Source organism: Aquila chrysaetos, chromosome 16, assembly GCF_900496995.4.
Source record: "Aquila chrysaetos chrysaetos chromosome 16, bAquChr1.4, whole genome shotgun sequence".
In the NCBI taxonomy this organism is placed as follows: Eukaryota; Metazoa; Chordata; class Aves; order Accipitriformes; family Accipitridae; genus Aquila; species Aquila chrysaetos.
In genome coordinates, this window is record NC_044019.1 from 28,021,965 (window position 1) to 28,042,549 (window position 20,585).

General features: G+C 40.5%; 1 protein-coding gene across 2 annotated transcripts; it reads right to left on the reverse strand.

Annotated features, from left to right (window-relative positions):
- Positions 1-8,173: 8,173 nt before the first annotated feature.
- LOC115352165 (acyl-CoA (8-3)-desaturase-like) lies at positions 8,174-20,141 on the reverse strand. Of its 2 annotated transcripts, XR_003927006.2 has the most exons (13): positions 19,303-20,141; positions 17,114-17,224; positions 16,473-16,670; positions 15,331-15,432; positions 15,010-15,138; positions 13,010-13,067; positions 12,515-12,591; positions 11,949-12,046; positions 11,498-11,594; positions 10,440-10,519; positions 10,114-10,239; positions 9,587-9,768; positions 8,174-9,500 (listed from the first exon to the last, which is right to left on the reverse strand). XR_003927006.2 is itself a non-coding variant. In XM_030039893.2 (12 exons), exons 1-12 carry the CDS (start codon positions 19,519-19,521, stop codon positions 9,717-9,719), a joined length of 1,347 nt encoding a protein of 448 aa, XP_029895753.1. In that variant the 5' UTR covers positions 19,522-20,141; the 3' UTR covers positions 8,174-9,716. The 2 variants fall into 2 exon arrangements, 1 of the variants encoding a protein (XP_029895753.1); XM_030039893.2 differs by having other exon boundaries at positions 8,174-9,768.
- Positions 20,142-20,585: the final 444 nt, after the last annotated feature.

The following is a 20,585-nucleotide window of genomic DNA, read 5'->3' on the forward strand; positions in this document are numbered from 1 at the left end:
GAGATAGTAGCCCAGAGGTAAATCCCTTCACAAGTTGTTATTAGCAAGAGATGAAGGTGGCAAGAGAACTTATACAGATCCTATTTACAACTACAATGAAACTATCTAGGGATTCAGATTTTGAACTGGTAAGCGTAGCAAGGGTCCAAATTAACAGCCCATACAGGAAAAAAAGGGGATGTTAGTTAAAAATAAAACAGAGTGCCTTTAGTCACCAAATATTTTTAAGTACAATTAGTTAAAATGAGGAACTCATGCTCACAGTACGGAGAATTAAAAGGACTAAAGTAACAAAAAAGAGTTGAGATTTTTCATGAAACACAGGTCCCTTGCTTGATTGGAGAGGACACATTCTAGAGGGATGGCCAAGCTGTAAATCACAGTCCCAAGAACATATTAATTGACTCAGGGAGAAGTTTCCTCAGTACTTTTCCTACTATGTTACTATGCACTGCTAAATTTCATCTCATCCCAGAGAGCACAGAAGTCAGGATGTTCTACCAGCCTGCTGCCTTAACATCCTCTGGATAAAAAGCACATACTGCTTCTAATTAGAAGTGGCCTACCTTCAAACTCCAACCACTCCTTTTTACCTGTTCACAAAGTCTGTCCAAACCAGAAAACAGCACTTGGAGCCTGCTTTCAACATAAGTAGCTTGTTGCAGAAGAAATCTAGCAAAGAAGGACAACTTGGGCAGGAAGTACTGCAGAGTTTTAGTTACAACCAGGGAGAGGCAACAGAAGATCCCTTTTCCAACACCATGCTGATCCCAGTCATTTACTATGTGCATTAGACAGTAAATAATTGCTGTGGACTACTAACTTGCCTACAACCCTGCTTACAAGTCTTCCTGCACAGTAAATAAAATTCTCATGCATGGCTTAGGTTTGCAATCCATAGATATTGGTATAAAATGCAAACTTGATGCAGCACCTGTGAGGCTTGACACTGGACTTGCATGTTTTCAGTCCACGTACCCATCACTCCTCTTTCATCCTTCATGCGACATATTTTAGAGACCACTAAATGAAAGCGGAGTCTTTCCACGTACTTCAAAGGATTAAAAAGCAGGGGCATAAATTCAATTTCAAGTGGAATCTTTTAATATTTCATTTTATTTTATAATCTAAAATAAAGGTAGGACACAATAAATTCATCAGAATGAATGTGAATTCTGCAAGTTTAGACCTGCCAGCAGGCAAATAGTGGGGACAATCCATGCTGTTGCAAAACCTCCAAAGCAACCTTGTGTTAAGAAAGCCGTAAAAGAACCTACACATAGGAATTTATTTTTTTCACTATAATGCAGGCTGCCATTTTGAAGTTTTTTGTCCTGCTTGTGTCTATAGTAGCTTTTTACTATAAGTGGTAAACAAAAAATATTAAATAATTTGTAATGTATAAGGTTGGCAAGTGAGGAATGAATAAATCATCCTGGAGTGACTACATTAGTGGACAAGGGAAGAGCTACAGACGTCATCTACCTGGACTTCTGTAAAGCCTTTGACATGGTCCTCTACAGCATCCTTCTCTCTAAAACGGAGAGATATGGATTTGATGGGTGGACTATTTGGTGGATAAGGAATTAGCTGGATGGTCGCACGGTGATTGAAGGCTGAATTTTATCTCACTGGCTGTCAGCATGTCACAGCTTCTTACTGAAGGTATTTTTTTATTTAAAAGTTGGTAAGGGCAGTAAAAAGAAGAAGTGAGTTAATAAAAAGGGATTAGAAAGTACCCTGAGAACCTCTCTTTCATTTTTGCACACCCACAGCTTGCAACTTTATTCATAGGTTTAAGAAGCTTACATCATCGCCCCATACATTGAGCAAATTTTGTATGCTGCAATATCAAACTTTCAGCTCATGTCCTACCGCTGACATTTAAAGCTATTATAATGAGTATTTTTATGGGTAGTACATGCCTGCTTTGCTTTGCTCATTGATGTGCATGGCTGATGAATAAAAGCCTTTCTGATTCAGCAAATTGGAGCTTCATAATGGTGTGTTGAAACAGTGCATCAGAAATCCCAGCAGGCCCTGATAGAAAGCAAGATAGAACATTCCAAAATTGGTTGACTCTGCTCACCCTGACATAACAGGAATAATACAGGGAATCGTAGTCTGAAATCACTTTTTTTTAGGGGCTAGCTCTCTATTTTTAGGTAAGCTCCTACTGTGATGTTATAGCTAAGAGTGTGCATTCTCCAAATACGCAGGAAGGAAAAATTACACAGAAACAAAGCCGTGATGATTTTTTCATACATATTATTACTGCGGGTTTTTTTTTTCTCATGGTGTGTGTAGCTCTAGTGCCCACTTCAGCAAGTGTTAAAAAATGAAGACAAATCCTTTTTCAGCTTCATGAGGAGCTGCAGCCTGGTAAATACATTTCTATTGCAAAAGGTGTCTTAGGATATTTTGTAATTCAAGAGGAATAGAAGAAGGTTACACTAATACTTGGGACATCTAGCATGGGGTTTCAAAGATGGGGTGACTGAGTAAGTCACTGCATATTTAATCCATGTATGATAATAAAATAGACATTGTAATTAATCCCTAATGAATCTGTTTTAATAGCCTTCTTCAGGCATCCACTTTTTGTACACTGGGCTGGCTGGCTGGAATATTGCTCTGATCTAACGTGGTGTCTCTTATGCCACCTCATGCCTATTTGTTGTTCCAGGTAGCCCCATAGACAGAGGTAATTGAAGCTTTAACGAGTCTGTGTGACACTGATATAAAAGGTTGTAAATGGGTAGAAATGCCCACGTAAGCAAGCCCCAGTTACATACCAAATGGTCTGCAACTGCTGTGCACAATTCTGTTCACAAAAATGGAATTATGAGTCAGAGTGAAAATTAAGGTCACATAGATTTCTGTATGCGGCAATTCTTGCAGAGTATATAGACTTTATTTGCATAATTAGCTTGCTCTTACTCAATGTTCTCCATACGGTGCTGGTATAAAACCATGTGTATCAGCACACCATTTTTTTGGCACAAGAATTGTGCAGTGATAAATAGGTAACTCTAAAATACATAACATTTTTTACACTAGATACTTAAACCAAAGCAAAGCAAAGCTGCTGTCACAAATGGACACTTAGGGAATCAAACTGAGCGACTCTCTGATACCACATGACATAAGAAACAAAGTTCCTGTTGCTGCTTTTCCTTACACAAGCATTTACACGTCTCTTGAACCACCCAGCTGATAAATATACAGATAGTGTAAGTATTACTTGAGTGGTAAATGTATTTAAGGATAGGGCAGTCAATAGGGAAAGATCTAAATCACCTAGGAACCTAAACCATCCCCAAAAGATGTATTTTCACATATACGTATATGTGTTTTCAAACGTTAATTGTTACTTCCAAGAAGGAATGTAGGTCCTTCAGGGGAGAAGGATTTTTTTCAGAGCATATGTTACTGGATTCAGTTTAGTGGCCAGTCAAATCAATAATGATTGTTTCAGTAGAATCTCATTTTTCCTCATGTATCCTCAGCCATAACAGGCATACCATCCTTCTGATAAGCTACAAATACCCTTAAGGGACCAAGCGTCCAAATGAGGAACATCTTCACAACTCATCAAAAAAGAACACTTGAAGCATAGTGATATAATTCATATTCTAATACAAAGCTGTCGCAACAGAAACCTCCAATCCAGGGAGATGAGGAATATACTGAGAAACATTCTTCCATGTCTAACTGGAAGCAGCAGAAGTTCATTAGGCTGGCTACCAGCTGGAAATGTTCTGCTCATTAAGATTCAACGCAAGTCTAAAAATACGGAACAAACTCTTCCTTGTTAGGAATTGCTTCATGGCTTTGTAGCAAGTTGCCAACCTTACCTGTGTTGTAGTTATTACTGTTTTTATTATACCATGGTTATTACAGTATTACTGACAGAATTCTGAAAGAATGTATCCTTCCATCATCTTATCCGTCATCTTATCCTCTTAATAATCCTACTCAGTTTCTCCAAAAAAACCCAACTTTGGAGCAGGGACAGCTGGGGTTGGACTTTGTAAAGGTCCCAATACTGCTGTAGGTTAGTACCCTTTTTGGTTCAATCATGAGGAAAGATCATCTCTGATTATTTCTCCCTCCTGAGCAGGGTTTTGCAAGCTGAGTATTTCTTGATATGAAAACCAGAGAATTCAAGCATACAGGCACCTTCTGAAATGCAAGTACTGACTCTTTTTTCACCTTTATTTTAGGGGTATTTGTTGGTTTCTTTGACATGCAAAATCCCAGTGGTGAAGGTAGGTTTTAATTTGCAAGAGCTGAACAAATTAATTTACTTTTTATTGCTATTTAAGTAATTTTCTAATTTCGCATTAGAGTGTTGAGGAAATAAAAGCTAGCTACCCTTACAGATCTTAAAGAGCGCATATCCAACTTTATCTTTAGTTCTTCTTGTAGTTACATACATTAAGCACAGAGATTACACTATTCTCATGGAAGTGCATTTGGCAACACCCCTATACCCATTGTCAATACAACAGCACTGCCAGTCCTAAAAGAATGCCTACGTTGCATGACATATCATCTTAACGTAGAATCACCACGCTGGCCTCTTCCCCACCTTATCCCCTGTGTCCAGGTGACCACTTGAACTCAACGGTTTATTAAAGAGCCCATTACTGGCTCTTGAAGATGCTGCAGGGCAAAGTTGGCATGTTCAGCACCAAACACATCGTTGAGAAGCAGGGAATTAGCATGTTGGCTTCATTCAGACTTGAACTTGTACATGCAGAGCCTAACTTGTAGCTGACTCTACCAGCCCTGTGTAACAGAAGACATCATATACCATAACAGATGTTTCCAACTAGCTCTTACAACAGCATTATGAAAGTTACCACTTCATATTGCACAAGCTTCTGCAGGCTCTCCAGTAATCTCCCTGGTTCTTACTCTGAGTTTCTCCTGGACTTACGCACACAACTATTCATCCTCTAGTATTCAAGGCACATTGGTTTTTTTTTAGGTGGCAGTAATGACTGCAGAAGGGGAGACAGTAGAGGCACTATCCTGATTTTAAATTGCTTCTTCTTGGTACCAGAGACCCATCACAATGCTTCTCAGAATGCAGTGTGTGCACAGGGCATGTCCCTTGATAGCAATTTCCTCAAAAAGGATACCAAAAACAAACATTGGAACAACTGACTCAGTCCTGGCACACCATTTTCTAGTCCCTTGCGGAGTCTGAGCACAGGCGAGCTCTGAAGTACAACTTAAAGGCCCAGGCTGCCTAAGATAACAGCTTAGATACTGTATCGCTCTTATGAATGCAATTACAAAGGATGGAAATTGCTCTTGCAATTACGAGTAGCCATTGAATCTAAGGCGTAGAAAGCATCTAAAACAGGGATCGAATTCCTGCCCAAGAAGTATTCTGAGAATGAGACAAGAAATGCCATAAATGAGAGGCCAGTTCTGCCAGTCTTGAATTCTTTGTTGCGCTGTGGTACACCTTCCGAGGCGAGGGGAACATGTCACCATCCAGTCCATACGTGGGTGAGAGGTGGGCGTTATGGCTTCGAATCACTTTTGCTAGGGAGAGAATTGAACCTCAGCAGTTATACTGCCATAACAACTGTATAACCACCACATTATGAAAAAGTGGAGGATCACCTCTTCCAGCTCTATTTTAGAAAGAAAGCAAACATGAATATTCTCTGAAAAGCAGAGTCCTGCCAGTATGTCAAGCGTGTTCCGAGCATGCCTATGGCATCAGCCCCCTCTGGGGATATGGCAGACGGGAAAACCGAATATGCCCCACCCTTAGGTGGGTGATAAGATGAAAATTGCTCAGACTGAGGCGGTTCTGTACATGCACAGCAGCATAGCTCAGCATTTAAAAAGCTTTAGAGCAATAACAGAACACACCTACTGAGCCAGCAGTAGGCAACACCTGAAGAAAAGGCTTTTTAGGTGGTAAGCTGAAATATAGTCACCTGTGTCATCAGACTTCATTGTAGATATCACCTCTATTTCTGGTTGGCTGTCTTTTAACCGATATACATTATATACATATATCGCAATCTCCTTCAGGTCAGGTGACAAACAAGTTGGCCACCAATCAATTATTTAAGACTTTATGCAATAATACTGAAGAACTCTAGCATTTTTTTGTAGGCTTGGGTGGTAAGAGGAGTCAGTGCACAAGCCTTTTATGGGAATCATTTTACCCTTTGGTGGGAGGAAAGAGGGCAGGTGCTAAGCTGAGGTCCTTCCACACAGAGCAAGACATCAGTAGAAAAGGGAGTTGTTCTTTCAATTTCTAAATTCTTTCAGTCTGATTCCACGCGAAACTCTTATCCAATTGCATCCCTAAATCTAGAGCCTGAGTGAAGAACAAAAGCAAAGATATAAATTGAGGAGAGGGAATGTAACCGCATATGCCTCCCTTCATCATGAAATAAGCTTTAAGCCAAGCTTATCCTTATCCCCAAAGCTTCATAATCCTTTTTGGTCTGTGTAAGTATATTTGCTGCAGCTTCATTGGCATTACTCATCTGTACAACCAGCCACCAAGTCAGCATCCTTCAAACCTTTCAAAGAACCTACAGGGCAGGAAGCCTTGAGTCTGTCTCATCACGAGGAGACAGGAAATATTCACGAGGTGAAGGTGGGGAAGAGGTTGATGGAAACCCATTTGGAAAAGAGCTGAAGGAGGCAATGAGTAAAATTATCCAAGAGGAGAGTGAGAGAAAAGCTGAGAAATGAATGGGAAATAGAGTTGCGTAATATGGGAACAAGAAAGTAAGCGGAAGAAGGAATAACAGATTTATTACATTCTTCCTCCTTTTACTAGAAAAGATTGTCTATATTTCTTATTAAAAAAGCCTAAACATCATCAAGTATGTGAAATATTTGAGGATGGTGGAAGGGAGACAGACTAAGAGTGTCCATTACCAATTTGAGAGAGAAGCTTGTTGTGAGAAGTGACCCTGCTCAGTCAGTTAGAAGAAGACATGAAGGGAACAGCAGCTTGAAGAAGTGACTTGGTGTTTAGAATAGAAAGAGAAGGAATGTAAGTGGTTTAGTTCTTCCTGCACATCAATTTAAAGAATCCTCTGGAATATTGCATTTCACTCCGATCACTTAAAACCAGAAAGACTTCCAGACATATGACCTAGATCTTCAACCTTATTTGCACATTCTTATATTTACTCTTATCTGTAAGATTACTGAAATGGCGGATCCAGGAGACTTGCTTTGGGTTTGATATTTCTTCAAAACTACATTTTAGTAGAGGTTGGCCTTTGGATTCTATTTTTTCTCAAAAGTCTCTGGTTTCTTTGAAATTTTGACCATTCAGAAAGGTAAGGCCTTGAAACAAATATTTTTGTTTGACAAGCTGACTAATTATGAATATAAAGTTACATTAAATCCCTGAATTAGGGCAAAGGAACTCTGAGGGTGCAAATACAGTTGGGTATACAAGCTGGACAATATCAAGGGGTTTAGTTCCCGTTATTTCAATCAGAATTAAATATTGAAATACTGTGAGAAGCTGGGCATATGATTGCTGCAGAATAAAAAGCATGCTGCATTACTCTGCATGACATGCTATATTTGCACAAGCATAATTCGATTCTGAACAACTGTCAGTGACTGTGCCACATTTCATTTGCTCTTTTGCTCTACCTGAATAAGAAAAATCACTACTAGCAGAATCTCAGCACAAACTTCTGAAGCAAGCAGGATTCTGCAAACTATTTCCCTAATTTCCTTGTTTCTTCCAGATATTCCAGATTGCATATATTGTCTTTCAGGGAACATTACAGTTATGAAAAACGTGATGAATAAGATTACAGTCTCCAGAAGACTGTTTAAGCACAAATTTCAATCTTCTTACTCTCAGTCACATAAGTTTTCTGTTGAAGAGGCTTTCACTGTGCACATTTTATTTTCCTTCTATACCAGTGTTACAGCTGGGGCAATTTCCAATTATTACTCATTAAGATCAGACTATTAGAGACCTCAGTGCGAATGCAAAACAAAGTGGCTTGCCAACTTCTCATCAGGTGTTACCCTGACCCCTTGAAGTTTGTGAACGATGTTAGAAATTGATAAAGGTAAACCAACTTAATTGTTAATAACCTTTATGAAGCAGATAAAGAAATGACTATTCACACAGAGGAGCCTGTTGAACCAGTTAAAGAGACAGAAACATTTTAATTAAAATGAGGTTGCAAAAAGACCGACTCAATAAATTACTACGTTCAAATGAGTAGAATGCTAACTAAATGCAACAAATAATCAGTTTGATTTATGAGGCTGACACCAGAAAGAACCATTCTGTGTCATTCTTGTATTTAGAGGATTTCAGTGGGACTCAGGCTCTACTCAGCACAGCTTTCAAGTCTCACTGGTAAAAAAAGTAGGAAGCCTTAATATTTATATTACCTTTACCAAGACATCCATTTTAAAATGTCTTCATATATTAGCAAATAGAGCATGCAGCGAAATCGCTGCATTCATCTTAAGACAGTACTCTCACTTAAATACTTATAAAATGTTACTACTGTTGCACACAATTGTGGATATCACCATTCTAACCAACCTTGGATATGGGAACACAGAATTTTTCTAGGTACTAGTTAGAATTAGAAGGGATTTTCAAATAACATTCAAAGCAGTTTTTTAATAACTACTTTTTTAATCAGAACACTTTTCAATGGCATCTGTCAGCTATTATTAGGAAATAACCAGAACAGTGTTATTAGTACCTGCACCAACACACACAAAAAAATATAAATCAAAAGAATAAATGGAGATGTTCTTAAAAAACAAAGGCAAAAATAAAAAGTCCAAACTCCTTCTGCTTTGTGTGTTGGGCTTGATATTTTTTGTTACCTAGAAGAAGGCTGCTGTTGTCTGTAGCTTGTAATACATATAAGTTGCTTATCAATGGATTGCAGATGGGTCATCTTGTTCACGGTGGTATCTCACTTTAAGATCTTTCACGTGTTCCTCCTTTGGGTGGTTTGTCCACTGAAAGCTGGGGCACAGAGTTCTGGATGTGAATGGCAGAGGAGAAGAACTGTTTTTCTTCCACATGGCCCTTGCCTTTATGGGCAAATTGTCTACTTATTTGCCGTTAGAGACTACCTTCATGGGTTTAGGTCACTTAGATGAATACAGCATAATATAGGTTTTGCCAGTGTGGCTCAACTGTCTCATAATGGACTATATTAGCTATAAATGACATTAGAAAATGTCAAGGCCAGGTTGGATGGGGCTTTGAGCAACCTGGTCTAGTGGAAGGCGTCCCGGCCCATGACAGGGGGCTGGAACTAGATGATCTTTAAAGGTCCCTTCCAACCCAAACCATTCTGTGATTCTATGACTCTGTGAAGGATTTCCTTTCAAACCTTTTCCATAAGCAACGAGCTGGCACTTCCAATGAAGTAAATTGATCAAGCTGATTCAAGAGCTACTTCTCCCCGGTTTAAAGGCCCAGTTCATCATGGCTCTAAATGCTGAGTTTAAGAGCAGGAAAAATAAAGGTTCATGGTTTGAAACAAGAAAAAATGTATCTTTAACCCACTTTCCCAGCCATTCTTACTGAAATTAGCTTTGCCCAGGTCCTGAGTTTCTATGCCAGAAGGCGCACACACACACTGTTGGTCTGTGCTGACTCTTTGCAGCAGTTGTCTGGTGAAGAGGTTCCCTTCCTGCAAGAGCATTGCCAGTTTCTATCCATGCAGATATGCTTCAAGCCAGTGCTCCCCAGAATGCTTCAGTGAACTGCAAGAACAGAAAGTAAAAATTCGCTTATGGGAACACAATATTGAACTTCATGGGAAGAAAACTGTAGTTTAGATGTAAAAAGAAGTAAATGTTAAAAATGGATTGAAAACTGCATGGACATCTCATAGCCAACTCTGACTACAGGGAATGAGTTGAGAGGATTTAATGAAGAGAAAAAAATCTTTGAAACTTTGAAAATGTTTGAAAATTAAGTGTGTCTTTAGAAAAACCTAAATAAACTCTAGGTTTGATCTCTTCTTGGATGTTGATTTGAAATGGTTGCCTATGTCCTCCCCTTGCATGCTATCACAGTGCGAAACTACCTTGTTAATTGATACTTACTGCAAAATATCTACAAAGGCTGTCAGTAAAGTCTTGCTTTTATACTCAATGCCATGCTTGTCACAAAGGGCTTTCACCAGAGGAGCTGCTTTCCAGTAGTTGTGTCGAGGCATTGTGGGGAAAAGGCTGCAGTATTGAATAAGAGAGAGTTATTTTAAGACTTCACTTGCACCACTCTCTGTTCCCTCCATTCAAAATATTTCCCTGCCCTCCCCAAGAAGGAGAGCAAAGGGTCTCCTGAGACAGTTTAATGTGAGACTACACGGCCCTTCTTGCTTTTAAGTGCCCCATATTATTCCCACTCTTCTCCCCATAATCATACTCACTGGTGCTCAATTTGGAAGTTCAAGTGCCCAGTGAACCAGTCATTGAACAAAGATTGGTTCACGTTGCATGTTGCATGGAGCTGGGAGGGAAAAAGACAAAAGAAAGAAATGATTAGTTTTTCTTTTTCTGCAAGTCTGATAATTGAACCCCAGCAATCATTACCCATCCTCATCTAGCATAAAAAGCAATTTAGTGTCAGGGATTATAGCCATCATTGCCTTGAAGAATTAAACGAAGTTTAGATTGAAATGGGTTGTTGGGTTATAGGTTAATTTAGCTAGCTCTTTGCTCAGAAAGAAAAGCTTCTTTGCTGGCATGCACACAACCCCAACTGTGATTCTTTTAAGAGGTTCTCCTTACATCTCGCACTTGGACGGAAAGAAAAGATGCCCAATAAAGAAACAAAAAACATTCTTCTGGCCTCCTCAAACCAGTACAAGTATATTAGAGTAAGATGAATCGTGCTCTAGAAATGGCTCTTTCTCTCCAATGAATGTAGCAGGTGTTCAGATGTAGACATCCAGATTTGGTCAGATGAATATCAGGCTGGGTCTTTTAATATAAGGAAAAATGCTTAGAACCCACTATGTGGGATTATACTGCTGGAGGCAGTATAGATGTGAGTAAAGTTGTATTTACATATTCATTTTTATCAGACCTAAGTTTTGTCAGATTTATTTTATCTGCAGTAAACCTGTAACCTGTAGGGTGAAAAATAAATGTATCCAGTCCCACTTTGCTTCTCTTTAGTTGGCCTAAAAAGGATATTGACTGTTATACCATCAGTGTTTTTTCATAATAGGAAGGGAAAAGTGTTGTGAAAAATATGTCAAAACCTTTCAGTGAAAAAAACAGGATTTGTTTTTTTAATCTAGATGTACCGTTTTCCAACTAAGGTTTTAAATGTCTTGACAACTACAGAAATGCATGCCTATTTAATGAATGGTAGGGACAAACCTCATTAACTCAGCATTAAAGGTAAGAGAATAACAGCGTTGTCTTTTTCCTATAATGCAGAACTGCAGACCCACTCTTCCAGAAGAAAGGGGATTCTCACCTGTGTAGATACCCAGTCTTCGTTCTTATCATAATCAATGTCCATTGGAATGTGATTCATTTGCGTCACCCAAATAAACCAGTTACTCTCTAGGTACCTGGGCAGATAAACACAGAAACACTTATCAAATCTCTAATCCCATCCAAATTTACCATTAAAACACTTTCCTGAGTCTCATTTTAAGCAAAAGAGCACTTTTACATAACTCAGGATTTTCGATTCCATCCCTTTGCCTCCTAACTTTTGGAGTTTCTTTCAAGAGCCCCTCAATCTGTAGTTGCAGACGTCCCTGAGCAGCCACCGCCACCACCCTGATGTTATACTGTTTATTCTTGGCTATTTATTTCTGAGAAAATTGTAGTGAGTATGACTAGTTTTCATTTATTTCCATTGAAGCTCAATATTGTTTACAAATATTAGTCATGGGGACTTTGGGTATGCTGTGTGTTACCTGGACAGCCAGTAGTATACCATGAAATTGTTAAATCCCATTAAAGGAATATACATGAGACAGACTCGGATGTTGAAAGCTACAATCAATAACAGGTCCTGTAAAAAAAAAAAAAAAAAAAGCCGCCTTTGTTGATGAACTCTCTCCACTCCTTCCTCTCCCCTTTACTTGAACCGCAGCATAAAAAATGTTCTTTCTGTGATGTCTTATTCATCAAGAGTAAGCTCCACACCATCATTCTGCCTCAAGTTGAGTGTATCCCTGAAATATTCCCACAGAAATATTTTCCCACTTTACCACCAGTAACTAAAGACCAGGAAACAGCCCTGTAATCACACTCTGCCGAGGTCTGATAGTTTTCTGTTAACTTTTATTCAGCTGCTAAGAGGGTAAAAGGCCCCTTGTAAAAAATTCTCCCTGGATCTGTTGACTGCATTCCTGCTGCAGCAAGCCTAGAATCAGCCTTTTCTATCTTAAACCCCCCAATCACCTGAGTTGAAGGTTAATATAGCCACGGAGTGGTGACATTTTTTGAAAGTTTTCTAGCCAGTGCAAGTAGTGCTTACCAACCACTTTTTCCTCTTGATTGCAAAGTAGAATATAGACAGCTGGAAGAAGGGTATAATTGCAAGTGGGGCCAATACTGAAGGAAAGAATGAAAACAGAGAGACATTTGTAATTTCACTGCATCATAATGCTTACAGAATATTCTGCTGTAAGAAGAAAGATTCTTCTTTCCAGTAGAAGAAAAATTGCTGTCTTCCATTTAGACTGACTTTCATGTGTCCACATAATCTCCTCCTCTTTTCATCTCACCACTTCTTCATTTCTTTCTCTTCCTCACACTTGATTCACTCCTATCTAGTACCTAACATCACATAATCCTAACAGAGAAATAAGGGGCAATTCCTCCTCATGTGAACCTTCTTTAACATGAAGAAAGCTTCCTGAAGCTGTGAGTTCAATGGGATTATCTTTAAAACCTTCATTTCGGGGAGGAGATGCAGTCACGATTTTTAGGCGAAGTTCCTACAGCACTGCAAGGAAGCGGGGATACTCACAGATGAAATACTTATGCTGGTAATTGTAAGGCATGAACTTCTTCTTCTTTTTTCCAAGCTGAAAAATGAAAAGACATTGTAATGGGCCAGTTGGAGACCTGAGAGCCTTCATAAGGTATTTCTTATTCCTGTCTAATTAATACATCGAGAGCTACCTCTTAATCTCGATCTCTCTAATTCAACCCCTCTTCTTGAAAAGCAGGTACTGAAGTTCCAAAGCAATGGAGAGGAGCAGATTTCATTTGAGCCCCTGTATCCAGATATCAATATTATGCCAATGTCAGAACAGACGCCTTTTTTAGGAGAGTTCCAAAACTCATGGCAGGATACAAAATTGCTCAAAAATCACAAAAATGCTCAGAGGTCATTTGAATTTTGTAGGAGAAGTTTCTAGTGATGGTAATGAAAGTCCAATCTAACCAATTCCCTGTATTCACCATAGAGTGCTGAGACTATCAGTGCTGAGTAGGAACAAGTTATTAACAAGAAAACCAGGAAACTTGGTGGGTGATGAATGCAGGATGTGTTTGCTGTGAAAGCTACATCTGAATTTCTGTATCAGATGAGATAGGATGCAGACATTCCAGATTTTTGAGTAACAGAGGAGATAGTGGTCAGAAATTACATAAGCACTTGGATGCTATCCTATAATGACTGTAAAATCATTTCCGCAAGATCAAAGTAGTAAACACTCTATAAAGATATCTGCCTTTTTGTTTGGTCGAGTACTTTGCGTTCAAGAACATGAAACAGCAAAAAGATGAAATATTTACAAAAAGCACAAACAAGTTTATTTCTTCACAGTGTATTTTTTTCACTATTTGCACAAAAGGATTCTTAACATCATCTGCAAATTTTGTGCTTGTGATTCTTCAAAGGACAAAATAATGAGGCAGAGCAAACTATTTCCAGAGCTCCCCTCTTACTGAGAAAAAAAACTTGAACACCTCAAAGATGTCTTCACTGGATCGAAATTGAAACAAAACAATGAACTGGTCTAAATGAAACCACTGAAATCCATTTTGCCCATCCACAGGGTGCCTGACCCTTTTCTGTTAAAACGCAGGAAGACACGAGGACTCATTTCCTACACTTTCACTTCCATCGAACCCAATCTAGCACAGCCAGCTCACTCCAGACGCTCACGTGAATATATAGCCATGAATGAGCTTTTGGAAGATCACTGACAAAATCCTTCTCAGTTGCAACTAACAGTTTTCTATGAATAAGTATTTTGTACCAACTCCCTTTACAGGAGTCTTTCTGAGACAGCAGAGCTGGAATTTTCCACATGCCTTGGAGAGTTGGAATTTCTTTGCTTATTACCAGCTAAAGGAGAGAGAGACATTATTTTAAGAGGCTGGTTATCTAGCAAAGAGGCCATTTCATCACCCCATCAGTAAACAGAATTTTTACTGGTTTTTTACTGAAATTTTTACTGAAATTTCCCTATTTACTGCCAGGGAAAGAAAGGGCAAAAGAGACCTTGCCTATCCTGATGATATCAGAAGTCACAAGGATGCAGGGAGGGTCTGTTCGTGATTTTTATTTTTATGAAAGCCATAAAATTTGTGATTAAGAAATAATTTGCTATACTTGTGTTTTGTGCGTGGCAGCTATACTGGTCCTGAAGGATTTAGGTGCCAAACAGCTCCCACAGCCAAAAGGACCCAAAGAGAACATCTGACTCACTATCTATAGGATCACTAAGAACTTCTAACACTAATGCAAGTGGATTGACTCACTCTTTGGACTGCCTTCAAGGTGCTTACCCTGCTCTTCTATCAACACAGAGAACTTAAGCACTGATTTTAAGACTTTGCTTCTCAGGAGATGATGCCTAAGCATCATAATAACCATGGGACTCTCAGACCTTGGAACACTTTGGGAGTTATCATGAGTTTCTGCAGAAAGGCACAATCTGGGTTGTTATTATTATACCTCGCTCTATAGCTTTCTGTCATTACAACCTTTGCTTCTCCAGGCGTCCCCTTGCTCACCTCCACGGAGAGTGTCTTTCCCAAGCTGAACAGGAGAGGGTGCATGTTGAGGTCAGGGTCTTTGCGGAAGCAGTTGGGTTTGGCATGGTGCTGGTTGTGCAGGTGATTCCACCAGCTGGCTGGTAATCCCTGCAGGAAAAGTTGAAGACCAGGGATTCAGACTAGAACAATATCAACAATTGCATCACTATTTATCCACCTATTATTGATGGCTGCACTACACTTTCCTCACAGGTGATAACTGTCTGATTGTAGGGACACTCCCATCCATTGCTCAGTCCAGATTAGCCCCAGAGAATATTCCCACCGTGAGGCAATTACCTTCAGAACATTTATCACAACAATCTGCAGAAGTCGATTCCATTTAGGCTTCCTGAAGACGGAGCAGTGACCCAGATCGTGCTGGAACCAGCCCATCTGGATCTGGAAGACAAAAGGATCACTGAGGAAACAGAATCAGAGGGCAGTGCATTCATCTGCCTCCAGAGTCTCTGTAACTTCATGGTGTGAGTGAGTCTTCCTTCTGGTTTGGGGAAGAAACACTACCTGCTGTCTTACCTGCTCAGTGCTGAGAACTTCCTTCCAGGCTACTGTCCACTAAAGCTGCTCAATACCAGATATCTATTTTATTGGAGCAGCTAAAGGGAAAGCAGCAAAGCATCATTACAATTAATTTGCCTGTTACGGCATGGAAGTCTTTTGCTCCCATCACAAACATATAATTTCCAAGTAACCAGCTAGAAAGTGTAAGAATTTCCAAATCCATAGCTTCATTGCATTTCATATTCCCATGGAAATACAAGAATGTTCTTTGATGAATAACTGCCTTAGCAGATATCAGGCAAATACAACCGATTATTTTAAAAAGTGAGTTACTCTGCACTTGTTCCGTGGATGTTTGAGCAAACCTAAGGTTTCAGTGCAACTAAGAAAATCTTGCTTTCTTCCTCCCCTCACACTGCAATTTCTCCCACCTAAGGGCCACAAAGTCCTATTCCCCCCTTCCCTACACCGACCTTGACATGTATCGTGCCCTTCTATGATTCAGTTTACTAATCCAGCAGAAAACAGTTCAGGGCTGGTGAGTGTAATTGGCTCGTAAAGGACCCAACAAACACCAGAGCCATCAGACAGTAAACAGAAGGAGCATGGAGCCAAAAGTGGAATTCAGAGTGAAATATTCCCTCTTCTGCTGGGATAAGTGATTAGATCAGTTCACCCCATCTCGTAAACCTGCCAGCTCCACGACACCCCACCAAGCCTAGTGAGCAGCTTGTCAGCAAAATGAGATTTACTGGAGGCAACAAAAATTGTGATGTAGAACGTGCTTGTTGCCTTCAGCCAGATAACAGGATCTAAGAAGAGGCAGAAAAGCAATGACTGGGATATACACATTTCATTAATCCTCTCCATCTGGAAGAACCAAACATATCTGCAGTGTTGGACAGCTGTCAGCAGTTTACCTGAGCAATGGTGAAGAACACCATGCCAGCCAGGAAAGGCACTAAGGATATCCCAAAGTACCAGACCGTGAGCCAGGATGCAGCATCCAGTACCACGAAGTGAAGGAAAATCAGGAAGAAAAAGACGTAATTTGGCCTCAGAAGTCCCATCTTCTCAATGGTGCAGCGCAGCTCACGGAAATCCTCTAAAAGTGATTTCTGTGGGTAAAGTGAGTATTAATGCAGTGTCTACTTTGAAAATGTAACATAGCAGACCCAGGAATCCCAAAGTAGCCATGGAGATATTCTATCAGAGGGGTCTCTGTGCAAAAATGAGCGTGAGATCAACAGATCTTGGTTTTGCATTGACACTGGAAAACAAGCTGTGACTCTTGCTCAAGCTCTGGGACTGAGCCATCGCAGTGGGAAGAACTGAGCACAATTTGGGGCTCTAGGGCTCATTCCTCACCCCCAGGTGCGGATTTCGTGATTCCGGGACGGTGTATGTTTCCATGCACTGCCAGCTGCCTCCCCACCACCCAGCCTGTGGCACAGCATCAGGCACACCGCTTCAGAAATTACTTCTGCTAGCGCTCTTATTTTCCCTCTCCTCCCATACCGAACCCCAAGCCATTCCCACAGCTGGATTCTAGGACACTCACTTTTTTATTAGACTCAAAGCTGGGTTGATCTGGTGCCAACTCCCCAATCAGCAGAGATTTCAAGTATTTTTTCACCAGAGTCTTATCATTGTGAAATGCTACAAAGGCATCCTGAAAAATACACAAAAGGCGTTAGAAAGGGTATGTGACTAAACACAAGATGCTGAGCCTCTCTTTTTTCCAGGTCTTTGATGTAATACATAATCCAGTTTCCTTTGTCCATTTTTGTCCCTTTGGTTGCTCCTGTCGTTCTTTGCCGTCAACTGGAGCTTAGCCCAAGGAAGCTGGAGAAGATTCAAGAAACTAGATTTCATAAAAGTACCTGGGTGAGGCTCGTAACGAACATGAAAGTGCTTGATGAAAAACTCTTTGCAGAGGGAAACATGCTCTTTCATCTGCTTGTTTCAGCACAGTCCTTCCCTAGAAGGCTCCAGCCAGCAGCCCTGCCCTGTGGATGGGAACCAGGAGCAGGAAAACACGTCAACGAATGAGGTGTGTCTTTGCCATGCTTAGGATGATGTTTTCAAAATCCTGTCTTTATTACACTAGGGCCATAGGCAATATCTGCTGAAGCTCCATACACAGCAGGATTAACTGGGTATCTCTTACAGTTCCCTGTCAGTTTTCAGACTGATTGATGTTTTGGGGAACTGGGTAACACTAGTGACACAATTGGGTCTGTCCAGGAACCGTCTGAAATACCAATTTCAAAATCAAATATAAACTATGGAATAAAGGATGAAATTCCAGATAAACCAAACCTCTTCTTTAACTCATGTCCTCAGTGAATTTTCCAGAAGAAAGGTAAAGAGGCTGACCATACTCTTTTGTCTTCCAGAAAGACTAGATATAACAAAATCCTCAGTGCCTGAGCGGCCAGGTACTTGCTGATTTTGACTCTGAAAATCATTGTGGGTTGTCATGACACACAAAAAAGTCTGCACACGTCTGGTCAGGATTAAGCCCCTGGAAGAGGACAGAGGACTTCCCTTGTGCAGTCTGACATTCCTCCGGAGTCTCTTGTTCAGAGACAGTCTACCTCTGAGTACTTGAGGCTAGAAGAAGACAGAGCAAGGTGGCTTTTCAGACAGCTGAGCTTTCTACAGATATCCAGTGGCCCTTTGTCACAGTGACAAATGAGTAACTCTGTCCAGACCCAGTGGACTGGGGAAATGTTTCCATCATGATTCTGTGCCCCTCAGACTACAGTTTTTTATACATTTTTATGTAGCTCCCTCTTGTGAGGAATTAAAAAACTGAGTCAAGCTGTAAGTATCTATACTGCAGCTTTGAAACAGCAGGTTCTATCCACAGTATCAGTACCACAGATCCTTATCACAGAAACACAAGCCTTTCAGTCCTGCAACCTGTCTTTTCTCCTCCCTGCTCTTAGGCCCTCATTATCATCTTATGAGAGATTAACTTCAAGGACTATCATCTGCAGCGCACCTGACCTCCAACATTTGGTATCAATGTAATGTTCTGCAATGCATATTATCTATATTTGCAAAGTAAGCCACACAGAGGAAGAAAATTCTCACAACACATATATATAATTATGAGCTCTAGAGGAAGATAATTCTCACCATATATATACAATTATGAGCTCTAGCATAGTCAAGAGTACTTGGAAAAAAATCCTGCATCCTGACTTTAGGCAAAGTCATGAACCAGATGATCTTTTGAGACACCTTCCAGTCGTGGTTTTCTGTAAAAGTGTGTATTTCTCAGAATATACGAACATAGCAGCATTTTAAAAGCAAAAAGAATGTTAAAGATTAGCAGAACAAAAATCGAGAGCAAGACAGAAGAGTGTCATTATAATGCAACATAAATCCACAGCGTACCCACAGTCTTGACTACTGCATGTAGTTCTGGTCCTTCTCTCTTCAAAGGGATGTAATACAACTATACATAGCAAAAAAAGATGAAGAGAATTCTGGAACAGCAGGGGGTAATGAACTTAAACAGAGCTTTACAATCTGCACAGCGGGTAATTCTGATCTTGAAGGCAATCCTGACCTTGAAGGTAACCAGAAGGGCATTTTTACAGATGGCACAGACATGTGTGGTACATTATCTGACCAGGCATGGTGCCAATTACCACGAGCGCTCTCCACTGGAGCCCCACCACGTCATCCTGCCCTGCCAACGGAACCACCTTCCTCCACTAGCCCCCTAGACCTTACCGTAGCATCTTGGCCAGCATAGTGGCTAATAACTCGGCTGCCTCCAGGGTGGTGTTTGGAAAACCTGCTGACATCGTAAACCTTCCTGTCAATCACCAGCCATTGCTCCTGACTTTGACCACGGCCATTGTGGATTCTGATTTCTTCCCAAGTGAAAAGCTGTAGAAAGGCTGAAACAGGTTGCGTCTCCTTTTCAGTGGAGCCAGTCTGAGGAGCCATCTGTACTGGTAGATGTGCAGCCAGGACTGAGATTCACCAGTCTAAGCTTTGCAGCGCTGTGTCCAGGCAGTGGGTGAACCATCTCAGCCTGCCCGTTATACAGTCCCACTCCGAGCCACTCCCTGTGCTTCTAGGGCTGGTTGGCTCCCCTTGCCCAAACACACCCTTCCATAGCTCCCTCCTCTTCCACGGTCACACCAGACACTTCGACACACCCTTGAATAAAAGCCCTGTTCCTTCTTGTCCTTTCTGAGTTGCTTTTGGAAGGTCTGATTACTTGTGAGGGCTGTAAACTACTTCACTGAATACAAATATGCATAAATAGAAAAACTTGGGAAGATTATCTGTTATTCAGTTAAATGAGATGGCAAAATGACAGAAAGGACTATTAAGTGAGCACCTTCACAGAGCATTAGGAGCTGGATAAGGTAAGCTGCTAACTTGCTTCCATGCTGCTGAGTCAATATGGGGATTAGCCAGAAGAGAAATCTGAGGAAGGCTGCGGACAGCTTTTCTGCAGCAAATATTCAGTGACATTATTAGAAAACCGAAGCACTTTCAGCATTCTGTAATCCTTTAATCAGTCACTAATGTCAGGAAATCCTGCATTTACCATACAGTGGAGCTTCATAATGTCATACAGTGCCAAAATGTAAAGCTGTAAAGGAGCCTGTGTGGAAAGCCAAAAGCTGCTATTAAATATGTTTGCTAACATCTCGTATTCAACTGTAATTCCTGCCGTCAAGGCATGGAGCCAACTTGTATACTAGCACAGTGAAAACAGCAGAATGCTCCAAGGTCTGCAATCTCTCCACAACGTATCTCTTAACGGTCTCATCACTACCCCAAAACGTCAGATTGTCCTTGGTCTTTGAAATTTTCTGTGTTGACACTGACACGCTAAATTCATGTGTCTTTCTTAACTAAAAGCATTGTTGATCAAAATACCACCAGAACAGAGTAAAGAAAGAACACATTAAGAAAACATTATTTATCTCCAGTTAATTTAGCTTGCGTATTAACAGTACTTTGCCTACAGTTGTTTTCGGAGTTTCCTGTGTGTA